General features: G+C 43.5%; 1 protein-coding gene across 7 annotated transcripts in view; it reads right to left on the reverse strand.

The window, feature by feature from the left end:
* IKZF2 (IKAROS family zinc finger 2) overlaps positions 1-13759 on the reverse strand; it is a 117089-nt gene that overhangs the window by 54719 nt on the left and 48611 nt on the right. For 4 of the 7 annotated variants that reach the window (XM_065841009.2, XM_071811274.1, XM_071811276.1 and 1 more), the window contains one exon: positions 329-595. The exons of 1 other annotated variant lie outside the window; for it this stretch is intronic. In XM_065841009.2, coding sequence (XP_065697081.1) covers positions 329-595 — 267 coding nt within the window. The remainder of the gene's footprint in view (positions 1-328; positions 596-13759) is intronic. 2 more of the 7 variants (XM_071811278.1, XM_071811277.1) reach the window with 1 other exon arrangement.

A 13759-nucleotide genomic window follows, 5' to 3' on the forward strand; every position in this document is an offset into this window, starting at 1 on the left:
CACACAAACACACCCCCACATGCCAGAGAATGACCATCACCATACCATCTTGCCCCTAGTCAAGAATAGTGAAAAAGGCGATTTCCAGACTTTTGTGCTGTTTTTCAGAACCGAAGGCTGGAAATCAATGTCAAGGAAGCACCATGCTTGCCAGAAGAACAGTATCACCAGAATTTGTGGAGAAGGAAGAGAAACAAACCAACGAAGCCTGTCTTACCCCTCCCCAGCCTCGTTACCCCATGAATGAAAAGGGAAGAGAGAAGAGTTGTCATGTAACATCAACATCAGACGCCACAGGCAGTCATGAGAATTTCTTTCAGCTGCTTACCAGTGTGGCTCCTTTTATGTACCATTAGCACATTGGGCCCAATGCAAACCATGCCACAGACGTCACATTTCAGTTTACCATTCGGAAGCCGGATTCCTCCCTCGCTCGTTAACTCCTGGATCTTTCTGTTATCCGCCATCTCGTTACTCTCAGTGAGGGGCTCTTCCAGGCTGCTTCCTTCATCATGAGCCCTGATCTCATCTTCCTGACTCAGGGGCTTCCTGTCACACTCCTCATCACTTTGCATTTCTAGCTTTACTGAATTTGCTGAAATTAAAAAAAAAAAAAAAGGAAAAAGTAATTAAAAATTTTGTACTTTCTACATTCCCAATTGCCAATATTGATAAATTTCTACTACTATAAAAAAAAAAGCATAGCCTTGAAGCTCAGCCAACACAAGGACCTCATGGTGGTGATGGCACCACAAGTTACAACTGCATATTTCTTCAAGGCCTTGGTTTGTGTGGTTTTGATTTTATTTTTAATTACTAATTTCTATCCCTAATTTACAGATTCAAAACTAAGGCATGGCGTGATTCAGAAATCTACCAAAAGTTGCAGAGATGCAGCAGGCTTAAGAATGGACCTCCTGCTTCTCAGCTTGAAACACAGTAGCTCCCTTCCATTCAAGGAGCCCTGGTCACAAGAGCAAAGGACGTAGGTACAGCAGATTCTTCCAGGTCTCTCCTACAGAGTGCAACAAAACCAGGGTTTCTAAAGACAGCACATGGCACCACCACAGCTCACAGAAACAAGCACCCTTCTCAAGCAGGACTGTTCAAAAGGCAGGGACCAAGCGAAGCCAGGCTTGTGGGCTGTGTCAGTAATCTCCAAATCACCCTGCTTGCATGGGCAGGTTTCCTGACAGAGGGGAGACTAATCTCTGAATGAGCCTCCAGTGCTTTTTTTGCTCCCATCTTCTGATTCACGTAAACGGGACATCATCCAGGCAAACACATATGAAGCACAGCATAGGCTGCTGGTTTATTTATATTTGCAAGTGAAATAAGCATAGTTGAAGATCTTTCATGTCTGCATGATTATACTGATGGGTTCGTCGCTGATTTCTGTGATCCTCAGGTCAGAGGATAAATCTTCAATAACTATCAAAGCTGGTGAGATCAGCAAATCTTTAAAGAAAATAAATGCATCAGTCTTTTTCACATGGGGTTTTGGTGCAGGGGTGTTTTAATCACCACACACCCCCATTTCAACAGCTCCTCCTTCATTGGTTGAAACTGTTGACAGATCGGTCCCAGAGCCACGCTCTGCATCCATAGCGCCAGCCCAAGGGTAAGCCCACATGCCTGCTTCCCTAACCCCTGATCCTGTTGAGGGGTTTAAAAAGGAGGCAACTCACCCTTCATATCTAAGCAGTCTTTGACCTCTGTACTAAGGCCATTAGCACAAATGCTGGTGACAGTAGCCAACCCAGAGTGCAAATGTGCGCCCTGGGCCTGGCCAGAGTCTCCGAACCCTGACCAGGCGGGATCCAGAGCAGCTGCCCAAGGGGACCCGTCTGGTAACCAAATGAGAGTTAGGAGAAAATGTATGTAAGAGCTGTGAGGCATTAGAGTTTCAAACAGCCAGCCTGGAAATGCCAGAACAAACCCTACTACTCAGACTTGTACCTTCATCCTCCCTTCTCCTCCCCAGAATTTACAGTTAAAGAACATACAAGGTTCAGAGACTGATGTTGATGCTGTAACTCTAAATCACTGCTGCTACTCCTAGGCAAAGCATAATGAGCAGGGTAAAGGCACCAGAGACCAAACAACGGTAAGATGTTGTTTTTTAATCATAAAATTGTTGAAACACATCTTCCACTATTCATCAAGACACTAACAGGAGCTAAGGAATGAAAGTACTATTACGGCAAAGCCCATTCAGAGCAAGGACACAGCCAGATCAGATCACAGCAGACTAGTATCAGTGCTGGCACCATCATCAAAACAGTCTGTAACTAGAAAATACTCGAGTGCTTCATTTATAGAATGGAATTCATATTTTCGTTGCCACAGAGATGCATTTATTGTTTAAATAAATAAACAATGGCAGTGTCTTTCGGCAGCGCATGGCTGTGCTGGTGCAGGATGGCCATCCCACCTACAGCCAGCACAGTCCCCAAGAGACAGGTCTCTGCTCTGTAGTGTTAACCCTGCTACCACCAGCACGCACAGGGAAATCTGTGGTTAAAAACAGCCTCTTGCAAACCTAGCCATGAAAAAGACACCCTGAACTTTATGTAATTGCAGATCACCCCCCAAAGACAAGATAAGTTTTTCTCAATAGCTTCTTCTGTGAAGCCGCCACCACCTCAACAAGGGGAGGAGGAAAGGCCGGAACAGCAGGAGGCTGTTTGCGTGGCGAGCATGGGGGCCCTGCCACACCATGGCAAGTGATGGGAAGCCCAAGGTCTGGTGAGTGGCACTGCCATCACCAGCCTCAGACCAGGAGGACGCACCCTATGTGGAGGGGCTGGGAGAACGGGAGCACCACCAGCTCCACAGGCTGTCAGGGAGAGAAAGCTGAGGCCCTAGTTCCACCTCCCCATGGAAAGCATGCATTAGTGATTTATGGAGAGCCCACTTCCAGAGCTACGGAACGGCAGTTCCCTCTAATAATAGCAGCCTTTGGGGGTATTCAGCAAGCCTGAGAATGAAGCCCAAATAAATGGTTCACTGCCTTCAGGAGCAGGATTTAATGCATCTGGCCACACAAGTAGCTAGGGCAGAGCCAAAATGGTGCCCTGAGCTCCTCACCTAAAACCCTGTGTTTCTGCCACAAGCCCACACGCCCTCCATGCACAGTAATGCACAAAATAACCATAAAACCCTGGTACCAATTGTGTATATTTATACATACTCACAAAAAAGATAGAAAGCCTTGTATCTTACGTGTCTTCTTACGTACATAAGTTTTTGTCTCTATTTCTCCGACATGGAATAATAAACACTTGACTGTAATAAGTGCCGAGCACCACAAGTTCCCATTCAAGTCTGTGGACCTCTGCCTGCTCAGCACATACAAAAGCAAGGCTGCAAGAGCTTACAAACTGGAAGATCACTTACTTTATCTTGCCCTAGCGTTTCTTTCTGCTGAATGACGGCTTTCATCCAAGCAGATAAACAGCACAACAAAACGGAGCAAGCCTTTTGCTGAAATGCAGTCCCCCCAAACATACAGCACTCCACAACTCTTGCAAACATGGCTTGCACAGCCCAAGTAATTCATGTTGCATCTTTCATAATATGCCAGCTATTCTGTGAAGCTGCGCAGGCTGTTTTTTACTTCCCTCACCTTCACGCACACACAAAGCACGCTCGTTGCCATTTGCAGAAACCCTCTGCTAGCTCTTGTTGCTGCGGGAAGGTTTCCTTCAGCTGGGACTAGTCGCAGGTCTCCAAGGAGGGGAGCACTGGTGCAGCAGGGATCTCCTCAGCTCATTGCAAGGGCTTTGCTAATCAGGTCATCTCCACTGCCTTACATCATACTGGTGTATATATTAGGCTTGTGTGGTAGCTTGCATACAAACAGGTGCGTAAATTGCACATAGTTTGTCTCCTCTGTTCTCAGCCAGACTTTGAAACTACATTTTGTGGCACTGTCTTTGTTTCCACCTACAGCCATGAACTCAGAGTGCACAATGAACTCTGCTGCAAAGAAAACAGAAATATTCAAGGGATGTGTACGGCTATCCTGCATCATACACAAGTCTCCATGTCAAATTTCACCCCGGGTTTCCTTGCCTTTCTAGCTCACAGGCTTGCTAAAAGTGGCAAGCTTTCTCATTCCTTGGCAAAGCAAAGCATAAAATAAGTAAATGGATTTTTTTTTTTTTAAAGTTGTTGGCATTTTTCCTAAAAATCACAGCAAAAGAGATAGGGATAAACTGTAATTCAGCTTGTTGCAAAAGCATGAACTTGAAGTCGAACCATTTCCATCCAGTTAATACAAGTTCCTTCCACTTCTTCCCAGGCCAGCACAACACTTCGGGGGGGGCAGAAAGGGGGGAGGAAGAGTCGAGCAGCCACAAAAGCTTCTACTTATGAACACAGAGCTAATGGCACATATTCACCAGACCACGCAGCAACATTTCTTTTTTTTTTAGAGCACCAACCAGCTGATCCTGAATCACACTTTATCCTGAGTGTCCAAATTAAATACAATTATTGTTAATGTCTTCTAAGTGCTAATTAAACTGCAATCCCCTGTTAAACAGCATTTTGGCAAGTTTTCAGTACCAAAATATTTCCTTCACCCTCAAATTAACATAGTTTCAAACCAGAAGTTGGAAGATCCACCTACGAAATATATCCCTAGTATTTCATGCTCTGTCATGGAAATTTGTTTCCCTCAAAAGTTGAGATCCGGGCAGGGGCGGGGGGGGTGGAAAACACGAAACAAAACAAAACTCCTGTCTTGTTGAGAGATCTGATCCCCAGGTGGGATGTAAATTAAAGCACTGGTCATCTTTTTCTTAAGCAAGCAAGCTAGAGTGCAATTCCCACTACAGAACAAAAATCCTTCTGTCCAACACATCAGGGAGTGAGCATCAGGACGCTGCTTCTCCGTCTCTTCCACTGTCTGCTGTCCTAGGTCATTGCTTATTTTATCCGTGGCCTTGGAAAACCAGGCTGGCCACTGTCACCAAGGGTTTGTGGTCTCCAGCTGGAGGTCAGCCTTTCCTGGCAGCAGCCATGCACCACCAGCCTCTTCCTGCTGCCTCCGGAGCAGCAGAAAAAGCAAACCTGATCCCTCAAACCCTCCCCTGCCTCTGGCCCCATTCCTCCTCTCTTGCCATCAGGAAATAAAGCTCTGGCCCAGCTTCAGATACTCACCCTTGAGGAGGCAAAATTTAAATCTGCCGCCCCCAAAGAGCCTTGGGGTGGCTCTGTGGGCGAACCCAGAGAAGGACATTTAGAGCTAACATGGACACAACGTGTTCTTTAACCAAACTCATCTGAGAGAAGGGACAGGTGGTGCATTCACTCTCCCAGGGTCTGCTGCAGATTCCCTGTCCAGAATACAACATAATGCAATATTCAAAGCCTGGATAATGCACGTCTTTACCCTAGAACATGAAGAAATTAATAAATTGATTCTTTCTTCTGGAAAATGAGACCAAGATTTAACTACCACAGCACAGTGACAGGCAGTTACAGCACAACCTTCTGCATATCATCTTGTCAATGGTCAGTGACACCATCTATTTTAATCATGAACTTCTCCTAGGCACTGGATTAATGACATTGCTAATTGGCAGCTAAAGACAAATAGAAAATGACCCAGCTTCTTGCATGTTTTGAACCTTGGTGCCTAGTTCTTGCATGTTGCAAAACTCAGATGTGGCGTATTTCTATACTATTAAATGCCCTGTTTCTATACTATTAAAAGCACTCAGTAATGGTGAGTAGAATACATTCAATTTTAAGAGCTGGGGTGGCAAACCAACAAGCATTTTGTAAAATGAAAGTTAAGGATGGGGGGCAGCAGGAGGCAGGAAGGAAAACTCTTCCACCTTGTTGGATTTTGAAAATTCAAGGTAAGGAATGCCAGAAGCTCGAAACAATGAGCCTCAACTCTTGTTCAGTCTAAGAGCACTCTGGTAGCAAAAAGGGTCCTTAAAGAGGGTGTTTACACCACTCCAGAAGTGTAGTGAGACTTTAATGCATGTTTAAACATACTTTCTTCCTGGAATAGTATAAAGGGGTCTTAGTGAAAAGAAAACTTCATCTTTGAGTTTCTTGCTGCTGGGAGAATTTGGCTCTTAATTAATGAGGCTTTTCAAGTCCATTTCAGCATAATTGTGAGCTATTAAACGTGTAAACAAGTGAACACCGACGACAAATCTTCGCTTTTTAAAAGGGCACACACACAAAGGGTATGAATGCCAGCCGAGCAGTGGCAGAACCGGGTAAGGAATCTGATCTGTTGTCCCCTCGTAGCCACAAAGCACTTGGCAAACACATTGACATTAAAAAACAAATTAGCTGGAAATTATATTTAGCTCCCGAGAAACAAACAGGCCTCCCCTTCTCCTCGTGTTGCGCTAGTGCAAAGCAGGTATCGCTCCAAAGCTGTGTAGGTGGGATGCTGAAGAATAAGGAGAGTCAGGTCTGCTCAAAGGCATCGCCAGTGCATCTGCTGCTTTGGGGTAGATCACCGTGATCTCCAGGAGAAAGGAAAATGTTTTTAAATGACACCTGTGGGTAACACTGCTTTAACAACACTGTAATGGAAAATGTTTCAGTTGGGGGTTAGAAAGGTGTGTTTCAAGGGAGTCAGTTCTGCTTTACAGTAGACTGAGGCTTTCTGGAGGTTTAGATAGAAGTGAAGTTGTATCTGGATGGAACAAATGAGGGTGAACGTCACCTGCAAAGAAAGGGGAATTACCCAACTCCTTTCTTGAGTCACGCGACAAAAGCCTAAGCGGGGCCTCTTACATTACACATGGACATCCCCAATGCTGGGTGTCAAATTTGTTTATCACAAGCTGCCAAAGATTTAGCTTTTGGCCACTGGGTAGGTGAGAATCTTAGATGGTGACACCATGTTGTGACAGTGACCTCAGCAGGGTTATGTCCATTCATAACAGTTACATCAAATATTTAAAAGCTAATAAAAAAAAGAGGGGGGGAAAGGAAACACTTAGAAGCCTTGTGCCCAGTGCTTTTCTGTATGCTGCAAATGAGATGCTTGAAACCCACATGGAGGTAGTTAATACACCAGAAATTCAGTGAGAAATGATCAGCTTATTTAGGCACCCTTAGAAATTTTTAGTTTTCACTTGAAGAATCTCAGTTTAAGCCTGCTACCGCTGAAGTCAATTTAAACTCTTACTAAATGCAACAGAATATTTATTTCGTATCTTCTGGAGGTGGTGTGTGCAGTAAGTGTAGACTAACAGATCTGTTAAACCCAAGTTTAGTTTAAATTAGGATGTGGTTGCATAGCTAAGCCAAGCTTCAGTCAGGTTTTAGCTAGCACAAACCATGGTTGCCATCCTCTCATTCCCCACCCTTTCCGTCTTTTATACTGGCACCAGTGCTAATGGAACAGGGTGGTAAACCAATCTGTCTGAAAACTAACCTTCCTGAGAAAAATCAACTGTTTTCCAGTGGATCAGGCCGCTGACCAGGTGGACTGGGCTACCCCAAGAACCAGCTTTGGCTGATGTGGATGCCACTGCATGCTTTCAGCAGCAATGGTTTTAAAACACCAGGCAGCTTCTCCCAACCCAGCTGTCCATGGTCAGAGCCAAAGAACGAGGACTGCAGCAGTGAAACCTGTGGAACAACTTTTATCCTCAAATGTCTATACAAGCTTATACAAATATTAAACTGAAAAGACCACAGTTACAGCTGGAAGGGCTCAGATTTAAGCACACAACACCCCTGCAAGTGCAGCATGAAGACCTGAAATTTTTTATCACAGGACCAAATTCTGACGGTTTAAATTATTTTTGAATTGCATCCAGTGAGAACCCTGCTGAAGCGCAAAGCCTGAGAGGTCGAGTAAGAAGTACCTTGGTATAAGTAAGGATGGCAGTATCTAGACCAGAATTTGCCCCACATGCCCAGCCTTGAGGTATGAGTGTTTGCTCACCACAAGTCACCCATGTTGCATACCTCCATCTGGCAGGAGTAAGAACTCCTAATTGAATATATATGATTGCTCAGTGTTGCAAGCGTCCTCTCCAGAAGGACCTCAGGCCAAATTACACCCACAAATACATCTATGCAACTTGTACTTGCACAAATGAGAGTCATGTATTCATAACCCAGGGTACGAAAAGTACTCCTCATGACCCATCCTCCCCCTCCTTTTTTGCCTCTACTTACAAAGTAATTATGGTGCAACAAGTATCGTGCTTAACGTAACACAAGGTTTCTGCTGCTTCCCCATAGGTGCAAGGAAGAGCTTTCCTCACCCCCATGCTCCGTTACCCATTTGCGATGTCAGAACCCAGCCCCTGCGAAAGACAAGTGGAACACTGCAGCACTCGGCTCCTCCTCGCTGCCGCCCCCTCTACTGATGCTCAAGCTAAGCCAGTTATTAGGCTTGAACTCATGAATTTTTCCCTAAGGTCAAATTAGGAACAATTGTTGGCTATATGTCTATTCACTCTGCTACTTTTTTGGCTGCTTTGATGAGGTGAGATGGAATAGGGATTTTCTTTTCCTCTCCTTTTTCTATTGCATGAAACATGCTTTTTCTGGGTAAATATCATCTAGCAAACTTTCTGCCTCTATGCAACACCTGGTCAGCCCTTGTAGTCTCCTTTTCTCTCCTGACACACCTCATAATCACTAAGACTTTCTGCCTCTGTTTTAATGACTTTATGCTTGTTACAGACAGGCAGGTGATGGGGGGGGGGGGCTGTGGTGCACAGCAGGTGTTCTCCAGGGTCCCCTTTCATCCTAAACTTTTATTTCACGGTTATTGTGAGCTGCAGGAGGCCAGGTTCAGTGATGTGGGTGGTCTTTCACAGCCCTTGCTGATCTAAAGCAAGTCTCTCACTGTCTGCAACACGTACATTAAATACTGTAAGTCAGTCTCCTCTCCTACCACAGCTCTTTTTACTTCAGTAGAGTTATTTCAGATGCACACTGGAAAGCAGAGAAGAAGAAAAATAAATTCAGTTTTAGTCTTGTAGTGAAACACTATATTTCAAAACATTAAGACCACGAACACCTTTTTATTTTTAAGGTTGGTTCAAATTCTAATAAAGGAGCAGAAGAAACATACTCATTGAGCAATGACATGACATTCACCTCTAATTGGATTTTCTAAGAGGCTGCTGAGAATTCTATGTGGTACCCAAAACTAGAAGTTTGTACTGAAAAATGCTGACAAACTACTGCTGTATATGGATCATATATTATAAACAAAAAGAAAATTATTTACAACATCCTTTTAAATTGGCCAAAACCTCATCGCTCACTCATTGTCATCTCTGCTTCTTAAAAAATACACAACTTCCTAAAATGCTTTCCAAAGTACAAAAGGAGTAGTAATTATAACAGTAATGATTATTTCATTTATAAGGGACTTTCCATTAGGGATCTGCACTATATTTGAATACACACCTGACAAAGTTTGTTTGAACCCAGTGGAATGACTTCCCTGGGTCTGGAATGGGTACTCTGTTTCATTTTCTGGCATTTTTACTAGATAGAGACATTATTTTAAGTAAGTGATAGGCTTTCATTACAAGTTCCACCTTTGGATCACTCACAGCTTTCAGGAAAAAATATATTCATTTTTAATTATATAAACTCTAAATCATCTTAATGCAACCTGATCTAGCCATGTTATCCTCCTCTGACGGAGGCACCTCCCCTGACTCATCAACCCCTGGAAAATTATAGGATAAGTGCCTGTCACAAAAATGTTTTCTGTCTTTGTCACCACATTGTAAAAAGGAGATTAACAACAAAACCTGTTTCATCTATTTGAGTCAAAGCCTTGTCTGCACCCTTGGAGGCAGGTGGTTAATGCAAAGTAATGGGCAGATCCCCAGGTACAGGACCTTTTGCAGCCCTGGATCACTGCAAACATCTGAGCATAGGGACATCTCTCCATGCACTTCACAGTCATTGCTGTGTTGGACACCACCGTGATTAAAAGCAAAAAGGGAAAGCAGTTTTGCCTAGCCACAGTACAGCTGCAAAAAGATGAAAGAAAACTTGAAGAATCTTTGTAAATGCCAAGTTCTGTACACACAGTGCTGCTTGTGCAGCTTTGAGACATGTATTTTTGCTTGAGACAGCTGGAAAAGATATATTTCCCTTACTTTTTTTTTGTTTGTTTGTTTTTAACTGATTTCAGATGGCCAATGGTGGCCAGGATCTGGGGAGCTGGGATCTAAAGAGACCCACTCAACAGTTCAGTGACCTCAGCAGTACTGAACTCAGCACATTCAGGCAGGACTCAGAGCACAAAATTCACCTACATCTAAAGATGCACATGAAAGAGCTACTCTTAGAATCAGACACCGATGGTATAAGGATGGTAGAATCTGGTTTAGTCTCTTTTCCAAATTTCAAGGATAGAACAGTTCGGAATAATTTGCCACTTTCAGAAGTCACTTCAAGAATCTAAATCTGTTTAAACCCAAAATTTAATATACTAAAAACGGGGGGGTGGGCATCTCTGTTGCCTCCTTCTCAACTTGAAACACACCAGCTATTAAAGCAGCAAGATATTTAAATGACTATTCATTCGGGATTTTTTTTTTTTAAGCATTGCTAGGGCTTTCACCTGTATCATTATTATGTAGGCAGTGACAGATGGCAATGGAAAAATATAAAATAACTCTTAGAGTATTAACTTTTTTTCAGTACCGTATGTGTCAGATTCTTTAGCATAAATAAATGGCATTACACAGTCTCATTAAATCTATACATCTGTGTAGTAACTTGCAATTTATGGATATTTTCTGACACAATGTTCAAACCAACAGGTTTAGCTCACATGTTTCTTTTCTCACCATGCCATCTCCAAGTCACCAGAAAAGCAAACAAAAGCAAAACCCTACAGTAAATATTCCTAAAGAATTCTCTGAGAAGATTTGCTATTCATCATCTACACATATTCAAGGGAATGAAAATGAAAGAGGGTAGTGGGATCATGGAAGAAAGGGGTTGGAGGGAGCTGGCAAATAAAACAGATAATTAGGTACCTAAAAATTTACATATCTAACAAGCAAGGAATATTTCCCTGAGTTAGATTAAACCAATGATAAGAATAGAGGGGACATACACACACACATACATTTTCTCATATCAATCACTTAAACACCAAAAGCATCCAGCACATTGTCACCACAGTTCCCAAGAGCACTGAGCAGACACCCCCCCCCAATTGACTGCTCAAACAAGAAAGAGCTTGGGATTGCAGGGCTGAACCCCAAGCTGAAATGTTTCAGACTGCTAAGGAGGACACACAATGCACTGTCACCAAACAAGCTGGAAGATGCTGCAAGTGACTTTGAACACCACTCAGTATTATTCCAGAAGAGTCAAGAAGACGTTCAACCACCATGTGCAGCTGTGCACACAGTTCTCTGATGGACAGCAGAACTATTTGTTAACTGTAAAGCAGCATGTGTCCTTTGTTTCTTTAGGGGTTGAGGCTGAGCAGCATCATGGAAGGCCCTTGTTTGCCTTGTTCTAGCTTCTGCTGCCTGGGTTGGATGGGGGTGACACTGCTCCTGCTGGGGTTCAGTACCACAAATAAGGTGGGATGGGAGAAGTGGGCTGGGTTGTGCACCTTCTACATACACACCTAGCCCTGGGAGCACGCCCAGGCCCACCTTCATTCACCCTTGAGCAGGAGGACGGCAGCTGTGGGGACCTCAGAGCTGCTACCATCTGTCCCAGCTAGAAAGTCCCTTCATGAGCTGTTCTTGGAAGCCCTCTCTTAATACAACAGCCCACTGGTCCAGGCTGGTGAAATAGGACACAGCACCACTCACTGTTACTAAACATTCATTAAAGACATCAACAAAAGATAAAAATCTGCAAATATAGCTGCAGGGATGGTCAAAGAACAAATACAGGGCTGCTGTACTCCTCTGTGGCAGGCAACTTCATTCCCAGTTGCTGTGTTTCACCTCCTTTTTTTCAACTCCCATCATAGTACCTTTGGAGATGTTCTCCAAAGAACCTGGAGAGCTGTTAATACCTCCAAAATATCACAGAGTATCAAGAAGCACTCCTGCCTCAACATCAAGTCACATCTTATAGACAAACTCAAACCTCATGTACATGACACATTCCCATTGGAAAGCTTAAATTTGGCATTAGCAGCAACTTCTGCACATCACCCTTTTGTCTCCTTGGGTTAAGAATCTGTTGGGAGCTATTTACGTGCTGGCTCTTTTCCTCTAGGAGGAGCTGGTATTTCTGCCTAAAATTAAGATCTCTTGACACTTCCTACGATGAGGCCCTGTTTTTTACTTACTTATCACTTTGCCAAAACAATTTAGTCTGAAATTTGTAGGCAGGTTTTTTTTTTTTTTTTTTTTTTTTTTTTTGTGTGAAACTGCAAATCGGAACAGATCAACTGGCTCTGACAAAGATGGAGAAACCACCACCACTGGTTCTTAGTGGTCAAGCAAGGTGATCCATGACCAGCCAAACAAACGAAGCCTGCTTTTCTATGGATTTGAACCCACGGTCTCTTTCAAGCCCTCTTTCCTTGCAGTAATCCCAACTAATATACCTGCTGCCAAACAGAATGAGTTCCACTTGCCTTTCCCCTCACTAATGAAGGTCAGCAATCCCAGGAGATCCCCTGATCATGTCCCAGATTTCATTTCATAGGTGTACTACTTCTGTTGTGTCACATCCAGAAAAGTGAGACCCAGAGAACAAAATATCACTGACATGCCTTAATTTGTTTTTGAGGATGGGTCATGTGCATTTAAAAATCATTAGTCACTGCAATGAAAAGGAGGGACGAAAGAAGAAAAAACAAAAAAAAAAAAGAATTTGGCATCCTAAAAGCCTCACTAAAGCTCTTTAAAGTGCATAATTCCATCACTGTACTGTACATAGCACACAATCTCTGAGGGGTAATTAGCCATGGATTGCAAGCCAGTGTGAATATACACACAGTCAATATGATGTTGTGCTTGCTGCTGCTTCTCTTTTTTTTCCCCCCTTTTTTTTTTTTAATCAATTTTAATTGTTGTGGATATACTTCTGCTAATAAAAGAGAGCGAACCCGTTCTGGTCGGATAGATTTCTGGATACGGAAAATGAGTGAGCAAAACATGTGAGAGTACTTACTGTATTACCAGAAATATTTATAAATGGTTCTTCCCTCCCTCAGCTGGCAGAGTATCAAAGCACTAAGGAAGCAGCATGGATGGTTTCTAAAGGGATGGAGAAAGCAAAAGTCCGCTCCTTTATCATCAACCTGGGAAAGCAATGCTACAGAGCTCCAGCAGACTGGAACTGCTCTAAGAGCAACATCTCCTCTCTTATCAAAAGGCTAACACTATCCTGAGTGCAACCTGTATCAGAAAGGATCAAGAATGAGCCTCTACAGGGAACATGGACTGTGTCTACTGAGTTATGACACCATATGAACCAGAGACCCAAGGGGCTTTTTGTAATTCAAATGCAATTCCTGGGACTGTCAGTCATTCCAGCTGAGGACAATCATACTCTCTGAAGGCCTGATACCTACATACACCAAGACCAACCTGGACTCTTTGGCTGGACAGCAGCGCAGCTTTCTCTATAACACACAGCGCTATCAAAACGCATTAGATGTGTTTAGATCGGCAAAATAAAAATGAGGAGACAAACACATTTTGGAGAGGCACATGGAAAAACGTCCATATCCTCGTGTGAGAACCTGGCTGAGAACGAAAGGACCCTGCACCTCGAGCTCCTGCAAACAGGGTTTCTGCAG

This window comes from Patagioenas fasciata, chromosome 7 (genome assembly GCF_037038585.1).
Source record: "Patagioenas fasciata isolate bPatFas1 chromosome 7, bPatFas1.hap1, whole genome shotgun sequence".
NCBI classification, from domain to species: Eukaryota; Metazoa; Chordata; class Aves; order Columbiformes; family Columbidae; genus Patagioenas; species Patagioenas fasciata.